General features: G+C 37.5%; 1 protein-coding gene across 34 annotated transcripts in view; it reads right to left on the bottom strand.

Annotated features, from left to right (window-relative positions):
- Nucleotides 1-15,169, bottom strand: part of ESRRG (estrogen related receptor gamma) — a 607,049-nt gene that overhangs the window by 47,845 nt on the left and 544,035 nt on the right. For 33 of the 34 annotated variants that reach the window (XM_087856312.1, XM_045809601.2, XM_087856344.1 and 30 more), the window contains one exon: nucleotides 12,364-12,546. In XM_087856312.1, the coding sequence (XP_087712438.1) occupies nucleotides 12,364-12,546 (183 nt within the window). The remainder of the gene's footprint in view (nucleotides 1-12,363; nucleotides 12,547-15,169) is intronic. The other variant, XM_045809590.2, reaches the window with a different exon arrangement.

Genomic DNA, 15,169 nt, shown 5'->3' with positions numbered 1-15,169 from the left:
GGCTTTACCAAAGAATAACAAAAGAAAAGATAGGTGTATTGCTTATAATTTGCAGTATACATTTTAAAAAATATACCACAATAACTCTTCCATAACATTTTCACTGCTAGTCTATCTTCAAGAAATGTGTGTCCAAATAAGTACACGTGTATGTATTATATCATGTAATATAACGTGGTATAGTGTAGAATAGACATAATGTTAACACAATAACTTGCTAACATTTAATACTATGCATATGGATGCATACTTTTTTTCTGAGAAACTAGTAGTGACAATGACATGTTATATGCTGGGAATTAAAAGACTGAGTTTTGGTCTCAACTCCATCACTGGCTAGCTTGTTACTCTGGGTAACTCATTCAGTTTTCCTGGTCTTAAGTGTCTTTAACCATAAGTAAGCAAAGGCATTTAACATTCACTGAACACTTACAATTAAAAGCCAGGGGTGGGATTGGGCACTTTACAAATATTAACCCACAGAACTGTCCTAGCAACCGATAAAGTTGGCATTATTATCCCACTTTATGCATAAACACACTGAGTTCACGGTATGCAGCAATATCAGAATTTGAATCATGGTCTCCAACTCCAAAGACAGCACACTGCCCACTACGGTCTAGTAGACAAAATGCACTTAAAATGCAAAGTTCTAGCAAATGATCTCTAAGGTCCATTCCAGTTTAGTCAACCCGTAATTAATTTTTTGGGGAAAGCAGTCTTTCCTCAATATTATTTCATTTGTTAAAAAAAAAAAAAAGTGTGTCACAAAGATTCCTCCTGGTATGTTCTACCATAAAACACTCTACTTTAGAAAAATAGCAACTCACAGAAATAAATCTGAAATGCTATCAATAGTTACTTCATGTTTTTCCACAAAAGGTGAATCTAAATTAACACGCTAGGCGACACAACCTTCGAGAGTGTATTCCTCTTTCAGGTATACGGATCTCTGTAAAGATGCCCTGCCACGGGGCTCTGCCATGACACAGAAAATCACAAGAGTGAGTCCAGATGGACCCTTTTTGTCCTAAAGTGCTGACCACATCGGGAGGAGCCAGTCTTCCCATGATCTCCCAGCTGCTCCTTTTCCCTGGCTCCCTCCTCAGCTGAGCCACCCTGTGCCCTGGCACAAACGTGCTGACTGGCTGAGGGGCCCGGCACTTCAGGCCATTAATCCTTTCCTAATGTAGGTTAAGCAGGTGTGAAGCCTCCTTCACACAGAGAGGAGGGAGCCGCTCTTCGGAGACACCCCTGGAGTGATAGTATTTACTAATTGGGCCCCGATGACTGTGTAAAACCAGACAGGGTAGGCTGCTGACCTGGACATCTAGTTATCCATTGGCTTTATCTGAATCCAGCTGACGAAAACTGGTCCTTTCCCCTTCCTGATCTTACATTAATAATTTGCAACCAGGGCTTAATGCCCATTTTGGCAACGAAAATATAATTTCTGTATTGGAAGCAAAATGATGTGATTCGTAGAGACTGGTAAAATTTGGGGATTAACTAAACTGAGTTCACTAGAATTCTCAAAATTACCAAGGGGTGATATTTATCCATTATGTTTTCTTCTTTAAATAACAATGTACTAGCACTTTTTAACTCACATAATAATGTTGCACTGCACCATAGGAGATCTAAGTATGAAATGTAAACTGAACATCCCTTTTATGAGGAGTTTGTGTATTTTTTTTTTTAAAGATTTTATTTATTTGACAGAGATAGAGACAGCAAGCGAGAGAGGGAACACAAGCAGGGGGAGTGGGAGAGGAAGAAGCAGGCTCATAGCGGAGGAGCCTGATGTGGGGCTCGATCCCATGACGCCGGGATCACGCCCTGAGCTGAAGGCAGACGCTTAACCGCTGTGCCACCCAGGCGCCCATGAGGAGTTTGTGTATTTTGTACATCTTTTCTGACTCTCGCCAGAGGAAAAAATTACTTGGCAAAAATAAATAAAAAACGAAAGTTGTTGCTCACTTCAGAGAAAAAAAAATGTAGGGTTTTTTTCTGGGAAAAAAGAAAAATTTTCTAAAGAAAAATATCAATGTATTTATAAACAAATGGAGGTGTTATCTGTTTATCATATAGCATAAACTTCTTAGAAATTTTGGTCAATTAAAGTGATTTGGGCAGATTAAATAGGTTCTTCTAATTGAATTCTTCTAATGAAGAGTCATTTATGATGTTTGGAAGTGGGCTGAATTGGGAGGAAGCAGCTTGGTTTTAGGGAAATCATATGCCTATGGACAGATTCGGTATTGTTAAGACACCTGATGAGTAAAATGCCACTGATATGCAGAGCTGGGATGTATTCAAAGTAAGTTAGATTTAGGGGCACCTGGGTGGCTTAGTCGGTTAAGCGTCTGACTCTTGATTTTGCTTCAGGTCATGATCTCAGGGTCCTGGATGGAGCACAGAGCACTGGGCTCCCCGCTCTGCAGGGAGTCTGCTTCTTCCTCTCTCTCTGCCCCTCCCCCACCTCTCTCTCTCTCTCAAATAAGTAAATAAATAAATAAATATTTTTTTAAAAAATACAATAAATTAGATTTATTGAAAATTAAAGGAAAGAGAATAATAATATAGAGCTAAAGGGAGAGTGCCTCGACCATGTGGACCCAGCTTCGGTTAATAAGGAAAGTCATACTGAAAGGAAAGAGGTCAAATGAGCACCCAATTCCAGCTGCAGATTTCACTTTCCCCTTCTTTTTCTCTATTCTGATAATTCCTCCACAGAAGCGAAGCAACAGTCTACTAGATCTCAAAATCAAAAAATATTCCCTGATACTCCTCACACCTTTAATTCTTCCCCAAGGGCCCCTGGTGAGTTCAGTTCAACTTCCCTTCCTTTGCTTCATCCACACACCGGCACTATTTCCTTTTACACATCAAAACCACACTTTGTATTTTGAACCTGATGGTTACTTACTCACTGAACCTTGGTCTAACAAGGAAGTAGGCTGGCTTAGTCACATAAAAGAACACAGCCGAGGCTGACATTCTTGGGAACAAGGCATACAGAAGTGCAAAGTTGTATGGCTTTTCTCTACTGAGACTGTGATCCAAAATTACTTCAAATTCTCCTTAGGGTGATGAAGTTTTTGCATTCTTCACAACACACACACACACACACACACACACACACACACACACACAGCTACAAAGTACTAGCACTTTCAAGTTAACTATTCTGTTTTGTATAGGATTATTCTTGAATATTTCCTTTCCAAAGTAATTAGGTTACTTCCTCACTTTCATAAACTAATTTTGATATATACAATCCTGGATTACATAGCTATTTTTATCTACAAAATATAATGTCTTGTGTCAGAAATTCTGAGTTCAGCTGAGTAATACTCACACCCTCTTTCAAAAAGAAAACTCAGCAGTTAAATTTTTTGAAGACATCACTTCTCTCCATGTTTAAAAAGTGCCTTTAAATTACTCTGTATTCTATAGAAAACTGTTTCTCTGATGCTTGAAGTCTCCAGCTGCCACACAATTTATATCTCTTTCTTCTGCTCTTTGTTTTTCAGCCATTTTCCCTGAATGTCAAAGTCAATTTAGTGCATTTCACTTTGCTGAATAAATCAGAGGCGAAATCCTTGCTAAAAGTGAAAATTTGATTTGCTAAAAGGAGCTTAGGGCAACTATTAATCAATATATCCAGAGTGTCAAAGCCAAGGCCAGGATAGACATGCATTCATTTGGAGATTGGCTGAGGCAGATAAAGGGGGACGCAGGGGAAAAAGTGCAAGCAGCCCACAGAAGGAAGGCGGGGTTAGGGTTGGAGGGAGGGTCAAAAAGGAGCAAAGAGAGAAACAAAACACGCTGCCGTCATGTTCTGCTCTTCTCCCTCAAATTCTTGTTCAGAGGTAGAAAAAGATACTTTGATTAAGCATTTAAGCATATATGAATTATACTAATCCTAGCAGCTCTCGTATAACCATTTCCTCACAAGACACAAAAGTCTTTTTCTCTTTAACTCATCAAGTAGCCTTGAGAAGAATCCAAAAGTCCGAAGTAACAGCTCCATTAACAGAGGTGCAGAACAGAAAGAGTTGGGCCAAGTCTATAGGATGTCAGTATTTTGATAATCTTCAGGTAGGTTATAAGCTATTTCATGCTTCTGAAAGATCATGACACAGAGTAAGCCAAATGATTAGACGCATCCTATCACCTCATCATTCAAAAGAGTTTAACAATTACCAAGAACTTGCCTGAAAATGCTATTCTATTTTAGGACATAGCACATACAGAAATCTTTAACACTCAGAAATGTAACACTGTTGTTTTCAAAAGTACACTGAGTGAGCTTTCTCTGTGTAAGTTGGCTCAAGGTTCTGATTTTAATCTTTTCAAAATGCAGTTTTAATCATGTCACTGAGTTAAACATGTTAATTGCTTCTATTGCCTTCAGTATAAAATGTTATTTCCTTCGCAAGAAACTCAAGATTTTTTATGATGGGGTCCTTGGCCACGAATCTAGTCCCATGCTGCTCCTTCCATGCTTCCATGTGACTCCGTGTGACAGCACCATCACAGCCTACATCACGGAGTTAGAGCCATCCATTCACCTTTCCGAATCACCCACTACGCCGGGAGGGTCATAAAAGCAGAACCTGTGCTGTATTCATACTCGTGTGCGTATTTCTTGTGCACAGTGCCTGACACACAGCTGGCTAAATGCCTTATGGAGGGAGGGAGGGAGGGAGGGAGGGAGGAAGGAAGGAAGGAAAGAAAGGAAAGAGGAAGGAAGGAAGGAAGGAAGGAAGGAAGGAAGGAAGGAAGGACGGAAGATGGACGAATGGAAGGAGGAAGGAAGGGTGTGTTGGGGGGAGTGAAAGCAGGAGGGAAGGTGGCAGAAAAGGAGGGAAGGAAGGAGGGAAGGAAGGAAGAAAAAAGGGAGGGAGGAAGGAAGGAAAGATGGGACGGAAGGAAGGAAGGCAAGAGGGAGGGAAGCGGGGGAAGGAAGAAATGGATTCAAGGTTAAGCGGTGGAGCTAACATTTTGATATTTGGTGTGGTTGAAAGTCACTTGACTCACTTTTGCTCCGGTTTACCCATAACTCTCGATCAAATTCAAGGGCCAGTGAATCCAAACACAGTAAGGGAGGGGAGCATCCAATTTTAGCAACTAAGCATTTAAGGAATTTTCCAACTACTCCGATAAGTAGTTAAACAGCTATTGTCTCATTTCATTAAAATTTGTGATCAGGTGTATCTGGGGTACACTATCAGTCAAACACGGTGATTTTCACTGACTGAAAAAAAATGTCACATATTTCCTTTTTTATTCATCCTCCTTTCCTTGAATCTTGCATTTTGTAAGTGTATAGACAAAATTGAAAGATAGGGCAAATATGTTATGTTCACCTAAACTTGTTTTGAGAGTAATCTGGAACGTAACGTAATCTGGAACAAATGACACAGAACGTGGGGGAAGGAGATGAGGACAGGGGAAAAAGACAAAAAGAAGCTACTGGTAAAAAGCCATTTAGGTTAAATATTCTGTGGGTCCAAATAACATGAATAGTGTGAGTCAAACTTCCTGACCCTCAAGTTTGCTCATATATAAAGTGGGGATAATAAGAATAAAACCTACCCAGAGAATAAAAACAGAACTGTTGTGGGTATCCAACAGATGTTTGTGGAAGTGCTTTGTAAACAATATATAACTACATAGATGTTACTTCTTTTTGTATTGAAAGCTTAATCTCATTAAAATGAGATTATCACATATATTTATGTGGACAGAGACACATGACTCAGGGTAGAGATCATGTCATGTAGATCTTTTATATTTCCCACAGTACGAAGCGTAGAGTTGGGTACCTGGCACCTACTCAAATACTTAAACTGGAATCAATGATTACTATGAAATTATGATTCTATTTTAGGACATAGTACATACAGAAATCTTTCACACTCAGAAATGTAACACTGATCAAAACACTTTTTGATTAGAGGTATACAATAGCGTGGCTATGTATGGGTGGCAAAAATAATTTGGGGAATAGAGATGACGTGAGCACAGGTAATCCAGCATGGTTACAGAATGGGCATTAGGTCACGAACCATGGTAATCGAAGGTGACAGTCAATCTCCAGGAGCATCCTTAGGATTTGGGTTGTCTCTTGAGCTGGATCTCTGTCTAGGAAAACCGGCAACTTCTTGTTGGCATATATATATATATATTTATTTTATTTTATTTTTTTACTTCTAGCAAGGGTAGCTGCATAAAATAAAGGACCTTACGTGACCTTTCAGATTATTTTTGTCATAACATACTTTTCGACTTACTGGTTCCTGTTTCCATATCACAGTTGTGACTTCAGAAACTGATAAACATTCAGTTATTTTAGGTTTGGCCAAGAAGGATGAACTAGATTATTTAGATGCTAACGATCCAGCCCGCCTAAGACAAATGCTGACCATATCTATACACAGATCCTTCTGGTTAAATAAGCTTCCCTCCTACCTTTGTATTACAACCGATGTTTATGGTGAATATTTTTTGAAATGGATTTTATTAACACCGACTTTTTGGATCACTTGGTTTTAATTGCAATAAAATGACAATCTATGTGCAGTATCTTAGGAACTAAAATGAACACTGATATTCTACATTTAGATCATGCTTTATAATTTGCAAATTAATTATACATATGTGTTTAATTTGCATGTGTATTCTTTCCCTCATTTGATTTTCACAATATAACTAATGGCTAGAGCAATTAAGTAACTTAAAAAAATTACTCCACTACAGCTTAGGCTGCCTGATTTTACTTTCAGGTTCATTCCACCTTCGGAAACCACAACGATAGACGCACAGGTAAGCGACTACCAAGTACATGAAATATAACTTCCAAATATTTGGTAATTGAATAGAATTATAATTTAAATAGTATTATTAAGTGCCAAGGCTTTGGGTCTAAAATTTACATTTTCTCCACTTAACTAAAAGACTCAACTACTTCATAGTTCTGAAATCATTAAGTTACATACACAAAAGAAAAATTAATCCTGAGAAAAGAGGCTGTAATCACTTCAATTCATTCACAGCAAAGTGGAAATTACAACTACATGTAAATTCAGTCTTGGGATGGGGTAGAGAGTGGAGCCTCAGGGCCAATTAGCAGTTTGGGGCTACGCATATTTTAAATCAACTAATTAATAAAATATTTATCAAGTGCCAGTGATACAGATCCCAAACTAAGTATTAGGTGCTACTTATATAACTCTCTATTAGTCAACCACGCCCTTGACCCGCACATCAAACCATAATCACACACATATACACATGGAAACATACTTTCATGTTATAAATGGAAACATAATCTATGGTAATTATTTCCACCACATTTGTTTCTGTGTGCTTTTTTGCATATACCGTCATCACTTAATGGTGCTACCCCTTTAAGATAAGGAACGGGCATTTTAAGAACTTCCACAATTTTTGTTGGGGATGATATAATCTTAAAAATTGGTCTCTACATAAAATGCATTAGCACAATGGAACAATCTTTAAACAGCATCATTAGCAATAGATACTTGAAATACTCTTGGGTATTCACCCACAAAATTTATATCCTAACGTAGAAATAGTTTATACATGTTCCTTAAAGGTTTCTGCCATTGCTTGAAAAGTCTCAATACTTCTGTTGAGAAAAATAAAAAATCCAAGTCAACGAGCAATTTTTGATACATTCTTCTAACTGCATGTTTTTACAAAAACGCTTCAGCGTAAATGAAAAATACTGGTTTCTATACTTCAGATTTCTGTTTCTCACATGAATAAACTACGCGTAAAGACTGTTTTATCACATTATCTTCCTAGTGTGGTTTTCCTTTAGAGCGTAATACTTCCTGTCTTCACTGAGTATGAATAAAAATTGTAGAGTTTTTTTTTCTGTTTTGATAGCATTCCAAAAGATACCATTTTATAAATGTGACTAAGAGACCCTGAACTTACACACGAGTCCTCTTCTTTAGCAGGCAAAGGTTTAATTTGTCATGATAAAAATAAACAAGCCTACCTGAAAACCTGCCATCTTTGATAAAGGAAAAAATGTTCTAAGATACATTCATTCACTTAATTGTTCAAATACCCTTCTATTCTTTTAAAGTAAACTGTCGGATGAGACCCATAATATATTTAAGCCACTTATATAGGTCAGCTAATATGGGTTATGCTTTTTTAAGCACCATCTGACTAAGCACATTCTGCATTTTGCTAACAAAGTAACAGTACATAATAATATTTTAATCAACCACAAAGAACAATAATAGATCTGACTGCTGGGCTGATAATCGTCTTATCACACCCTGTGAAACCTAGCTCTAATATTTGACGGAGCCTCCATTACTTGGCAGCCCATTCTAAAAAAGGCCAACAATGGGGAGAGAATGAAGTGGAGTGTGCAGTAAGTCCGTATCTACATAAAAGAGATTAGAGGCGACAGCGTTCCATTTTACAGCTCAATCATATTGTGTTAGCATGCGCTTATCCGAGCGCGGACGAAATTGAAAGAGAAATAAAAAAGAGTCAGGCAGATAGGAACCAGAAAAGCGAGGCATGAGCAATTTCCAAGGATATAAAAGGATGCTAATGGCGGGGCCCTGTCATTCTTAAAAAGGGCTATTAGGGCACCATCATCTGTTCTTGTGCCCTTATGCTCCTCCAGCTAAAGTCAAGCATTTTCTAAAGCCCTTGTGATCTTTTTTCTTCTATAGATAAAGTATGGGCATGTTTCCTAAGAACACACTTTTCCATTTATATGATTTATTAAAGTAAGTCAACTAATTCGATTTACTGATAAAAAAAAACACTTCATATGTATTTTTCTTCAATATTTTCTTTTGTTGAATTCTGCACTTTTCTATGTAGCAAAAGCAAGCATATAAGAGTCCGTTCCCAGCAGCGCACAGAGGCTACTGATCTTATCTTAGATGCTAAACTTAATTTTTTCAACTGTGTGCGTGTGTGTGTGTGTGTGTGTGTGTGTGTGTGTGTGATGACACAAACTGAGAGCAGCATAAAGAGAGCAAAAGGCTTACATTTTAGTATTAAAGAAAGATTTCACTTTAATTTTAACAGAAGCGTTACACAAAGAGTTTTAAAGTTAAGACAAAGACAGGGGAAATTTCAGTTCCGATCTGACTTTAATTCAGTCTCTGACCCCAGTTATGAGGACTGGGTCATGTTATCAAGAACATGATTTTACTTCTATCAAGGCAGAAATGTGACCTTAATCTTTATATTCTCTTTGTCTCCTGCCCCACCAGTCCCCCATCCTATACTCCAAATTGCTGCGCCCAACCGCCCTGAACCTGGGGTATACCAGCACTCTCAACATCAGAGCATCCTCTTCTTCTACCTCAAAACACCAGAAGGCAAGCTTATTATTTAACAATTTAAAAGAATTCCAGTTAATTCTTGTTTGGCTAATCCTTTTCTGAAAAGCCAAGCCACTCCTTGTAATCATTTAAACACCCTGAGGGTATCACGAACACCGAGCTGTGAATCATCACTCCACAGTGACCTCCTCTGGCATTTGCTATGGAGAGAGAATAACGTCAGTCCCCACCAATTCTAAGCCTCAGCTTAAGACTGAACACATAATCGTATAGTAATTGTTTCCACCACTGGAAATGCTGTTACTCATAGTTATTTAAAGTTACTGTCTTCACAAAAGTCACCAGAGCCCCTTTACTGTGACAGGTTCCTTTGTAAGCTGACATTTCTACTTAGATGCACAACTGGACGCCCAAATTTATCACTGACTTTTCCTTACCAGAGAGCAGGGTAAGGAGTTGTTGACTTTTACTGGTCTTTATTATGGGATGTCTGAACAATATTAAAATATCGGCTTAACACATCTCTTAATTCAGGGAGAACTTGCACAGAATTCTCTAAAATAATGGGTGGTTTTGAGTCATAGTGACACAGTCTTTCATGCTGTTATTATCAGTAATATGAACACTATCATCGTTATTATTTTGAAGTGGTTCTTTCAAATGCAGTCAACTGGTATCCTGATTCTACTCCAGGAAGCCATACTGAATATGCTCTGAAGGCATCGGATACGTTTGTGAAACTGTGTAAGTGTTTTTACCTCTTTATGCCTCGAACGTCCCTATATTTGAATTAAAGATAATAGTACTTGGTTCCTAGATTAAAATAACAGTTCTCAGGTGGGGAAGAGGAGCACAGTTTTGCCCACCAGAGGACATATGTCCACATCTAAAAACATTTTTGTTTGTCACAAGTCAGGGATGCTGGTGATAGAAACCCAGCATGCTGCTGAACATCCTACCACCAACAGGACAGTGCCCCACAACAAAGGACGACTGGTTCCCAGTATCAACAGTGTCAAGGCTGAGAAACCCTGGCTTAGAATAATCATATCTTTTTGTCTATTTTATATTTTATTTTATTTTATTTTTAAGACAGGGAGGGAGGGAGAGAGAGAGAGAAAGAAAGAGAGAGAGAGGAGAAAGGGTCAGAGGGAGAGGGAGAGAGAGAAACTTAAGCAGGCTCCATGCCCAGCAGAGAGCCCAATGCAAGGCTCCATCTCACAGCCCTGAGATCATGACCTAAGCCCAAATCAAGAGTTGGACACTTAACTGACTGAACCACCCAGAATCATCATATCACCCAAATATCATCCCAGAATCATGATATTTTAAATATGTGAGTATAGAGGTGCATAGCTGGCTCAGTCGGTACAGCATACAGCTCTGGATCTCAGGGTTGTTGGTCTGAGCCCCACACTGGGTGTAAAGATTACTTAAATATAAAATCTTTTCTAAAAATTAAAAAAAATAAAACACGTGAGCATGTATGTGCATGTGTGTACATGTCTATAAATATAAACGAATAAAATATTTAAATATAAATGATACATATACATTATCTTAAAAAGTGTCTGTGGCTACTTCAACAAATATTAATTTTCTTTTGCTCTAAAGTCCTTTATAGCACTTTTCATCTAGATAAGTTTCATACACTGTTTAAGCAAATTCTGACAATTTCCACCGCCACGATTCCCAAATGTCTTAACATCTCTTAGCATACCCTTTTTTCCTTTTTTTTAGAAATCACACAGATGTGATTAACAATCCAAATGTGATATCAACTATCCATATGATCAAATTCTCATCCTTCTTGTCCACGTAGTAACCCTTGTTAGGTACCCTCTAAAGAACACACTCAAGCTCACCTATTTAACTAGTTTTGACTTAATTTGGGGTGCTTTATTAGCAAACAGTGTAAGACAAAGTAGCTAGTATAATACAGAGTGATGTTTAAATTAGTTTACAATTTGCTTGGCCTCATCTAGAACTGCACCGAACAAAGCCATTCAGAAATGTCAGCTGTGTTCCTAACCACCGTAACAAATTGTCGCCTGAACGCTGCACACCTAATGACTTCAAATTAGCTTCACTGCGATATCGCCTGACAGTTCGTTACGACTGTTAGCAACATAGCTGGCGTATCATGACCAAGAAATTGGTTTCAGTGTGGGCTGGGAAAGGGACTTCCATCAATTTGATTAAAGAAATTACTGTAGCATTCAAAGCATAAAGACAAACTAGTTTAAGGAGACAGAAAGAAGTTAACCGTACCGGAAAAACACTGCTCATCGTTCAAAAACTTGTTTACAAACTACCTGGAGATCAAAGTTCACACAAACAAACAAAAGTAATTCAAGTAGACTACTAAAATTCTCAACACTTGTGACCAGGCATGTTTATTGATGTTATGGGATGGGCCGAGAAAGAAAGTAATAGGATACTTTAAAATACTACTTTTAAGTTACCATATGAGAAAGTGTAGGATGTCTACTTAATATTTATTTTTACAACTTGTGTACAAATTCATGTAAATATCTAATTGTCAACCAAAGCTGCACTGGTAAATACGAACAGCAATTCAGGGTAAACAGCCACCATGACAACAAAATGTGTGATTCTTAAAAGGAAAAAAGGGCACGTTAGATGTGTGCTGACAAAGACATCTTTTAAAGTGAAAAGAAAAAAGAAGTATTTCCTTAGGAGAAAGCTCAGAATTTTAAGAGGGAGAAAGACATACTTTTTTAAAAAAGTTATATTCTCTTTACTTTATGTTGGCAATAATACCTTTGCATATGAAAAGAAATAACCAGAATTCAAGGTGGTACAGACAGAGAAAGGTTATGATTCCATTAAGGTCAAGCAAAGCTAAGTATGAAAAAACAAATGTAAAGGTTAAAGAACATAGCAATGAGAAATTTTTGGATTTGCCTAAAACTACATATTAGGGAATTATTGCAACCTTTACGGTTTCTTTTTTTTTTTTTTTTCTTTTCAGAAAATGTACCTGGAATATGCTTCGCCCATCCAATGATAACCACCAACTCCCGGTCAGCCAAGTCACACAGTGTAGTGAGGGCTTTGATGTCACTGTCAGGGACGGTAGGGTCAGGCATGGCATAGATCTTCTCCGGTTCGGCCACCAACAAATGTGAGACAATCTTGTTATCTGCAGGATCAGACCAGAGCACTACAAGATCACTAGTAGCATCATCCCTCTTTCATAACCCCTAAAGTATGCTGTGTTTTGACAAATAACCCCAATCGCCTACAATAAACCCCAAATATTCTGTTTATGGCTCAATATATGCATAGTAAACAGTGTTCAGGAAAATGCATAGGAAGAAATAAGCCACTGCAGTTGTAACGGAATGTGTTCCTTTCTTCTTCTTTGCTCTACCTGCCTTTGCTGGAATGAAGCATCTCTCCTGTAATGAAATTTTTTATAGCAAACAGATAAGAGAAGTTAGATGCTTTCTGGGTTTGCTCTTTGATTCTTAAGTGGGATTTGGGGAAGCAGATTCAATAGTACACAACATCTTTAAAACAGAAATCCACGGTCAACCACTGAAATATAGAATATAATGTGAAAGGCAAAGAACTACCAATGCCCATAGTCATAATGGGCACGAAAGTCATTAATTGCCTTAATTCCTTTCAAGAAGAGCAAAGGTCAGAGCCCTTCTGCCTGGGTGAATTACTGACTATATAACTCTATCTCTGTGGGATGCATTAAAGAGGAATTTCTCTCCCTTCTCTCCCTCCCCACACACCCACCCTATCTTTCAAATATAGCCAATATCCGTTTCCAGAAAAATACTCCTACTTAAATGTTACAGTATTTTCTCTTCGGAGTGTCTAATTCTTTAATCCTCTATTTTCATCTGTTGTCTTTAGCTCATTCTCTGGTTCAGATTTATCTGTCTGAAATTTGTGATATATGTTTTTAAAATCCTTCATAAAATAAACACTAGAGACAAATGGAAAGCATCACATCAAATGTGTTTTATTGCTTAGGGGCATGTGAGAGTTTATGGAAGGGTTGTAAAGCCGTGCTAACAGAATGATTTTTCTTGTTGGCCCTATTTTCAATTTCTATGTGTAGCTTTAGAGTTTATACTTTCCTCTAAGTGAAGAGATTCAAATGCATAAGAATAAACCCAAATACTTCAATGTTCTGTGTACTAGTACTCTAGCAAACCAGGGCATTAAATAGGCCCTTTGTGAGCAAAGCCAGTTTCCTCTGCATTTACTAGATAATTTTCCTTTCATTCTAAGTTTTTAACTTTTTTAACTCCAAATGAAAAGACTGCATATACTTTAGAATTGAAAACATAGCATTCCTTTTAGTCTTCTTTAATGAAATGACAAGGAAATTATCCAAGCTATAATTAGCCATTTTCTAACATTTTAACATTTTATTACTGTGGCTGCTATATGAATTACATTTATTGCAAATAATCAACAGATAACCATTCATTGACAGTAATATTCAATTATCACCAAATTGAAAATGCAGATTTGGGAGGAAATATTCCCAAACACCATATTTTGTAGGAAAAAAATATAAAATTAAATAGATTTTTTTTTTTTTTAATTTGTAGGATCTGTGAAGAATGGCATTTGTTTCTTGTATAGGCTATGGAAACAACACCCTGTATTTTTAGTTACGCTTGGAAAAATTTCAACTTTCATTGCTCTGACAATGCAACAAAACCTGTCAGCAACTGTGAGTTTTCTCAGGATTAGACGAAAATGCAATATTTAATAAAGGGCACAAAAATGCACCCAAAGGAAATCCTGATTCTGGTTCTTTTTGTCCTGAGAAGATGGTTACCTGTTTGACCCAAGTCAATGGATACTTCGCCAGAAGGGTTGGAGAAATTTGGTTGAAGCTAAGAAATTCCCATCATTCAGAAAATGGAATAGCCGGCAGCACTGTTTCTAGGTAAATCTTATTTAATGTTTCCCTAATTAGAATCAATAGAACCCAATTTTCATTCTTGGGCTTTTGTATTACACAAACAGTCAGGGTCCAGAAATCTCCCTCAGCCAAAGCCCAGGCAACAGCCTCTTGATACTTATCTGACAGGATCTGAAAATTAAGTTTTATAAATGTTTGTTACAAAAACACACTAATTGGATGGACTAAGGAAAATTAACACAGAGGCCTTGAGATAATGAGTAATGATTTATTAGGAGTCCTCTTTATCTCAGACAAATGGAGCTCACTGAAATTGCTATAATCTTCTTAAAGGTACTTGACGAGCCACTTCCCAATTTCTCAGGTTTACGCTGAAAACCATAGATGTCCCTCCCTCATGCGGACTCGCAAAATGGGCTAGTGCTCATTTTTCTCTCAGTAGAGGAAATTATCAATGGTTTCAGTCAATGCTCATGTAAAATAAATGAGAAATGGGCAGTCTGTGTAATACTGAGTCTAGGAAAACTAACCTCTAATGAAATTAAGCATTCGTGTTTATTGCGTTTTATTGTATTATCAGAAAGTTTTTTATTATAATGTGCAAAATCTGCTTAATGCAGTCCTAGATTGTATTTGCAGAATGCCAAACAGCTTATGCGGGCTGAGGAGAAGATGCCAGATTGGACAATTGAAGGTATAATCAACATAATGTTTTTTGGAAAGGCGAAAGGAAACTATGCCATATGTTCACTTAAGCTTTAATTTTATGTAAAACTGGTTGTTTTTCCTTTGACATAGCTAAAATGTCCTTTCATTTACAGTTCAGGGTCTGTTTTATTTATTTAACAGATCCCCATATGCTCACATGTAAGATGCACAGCAGCGACCC

This window comes from Ursus americanus, chromosome 2, assembly GCF_024610735.1.
Source record: "Ursus americanus isolate L20-20 chromosome 2, mUrsAme1.1.p, whole genome shotgun sequence".
NCBI classification, from domain to species: domain Eukaryota; kingdom Metazoa; phylum Chordata; class Mammalia; order Carnivora; family Ursidae; genus Ursus; species Ursus americanus.
Note: the sequence above shows the minus strand (reverse complement) of the source record. Positions and strands in the feature narration are given on the sequence as shown.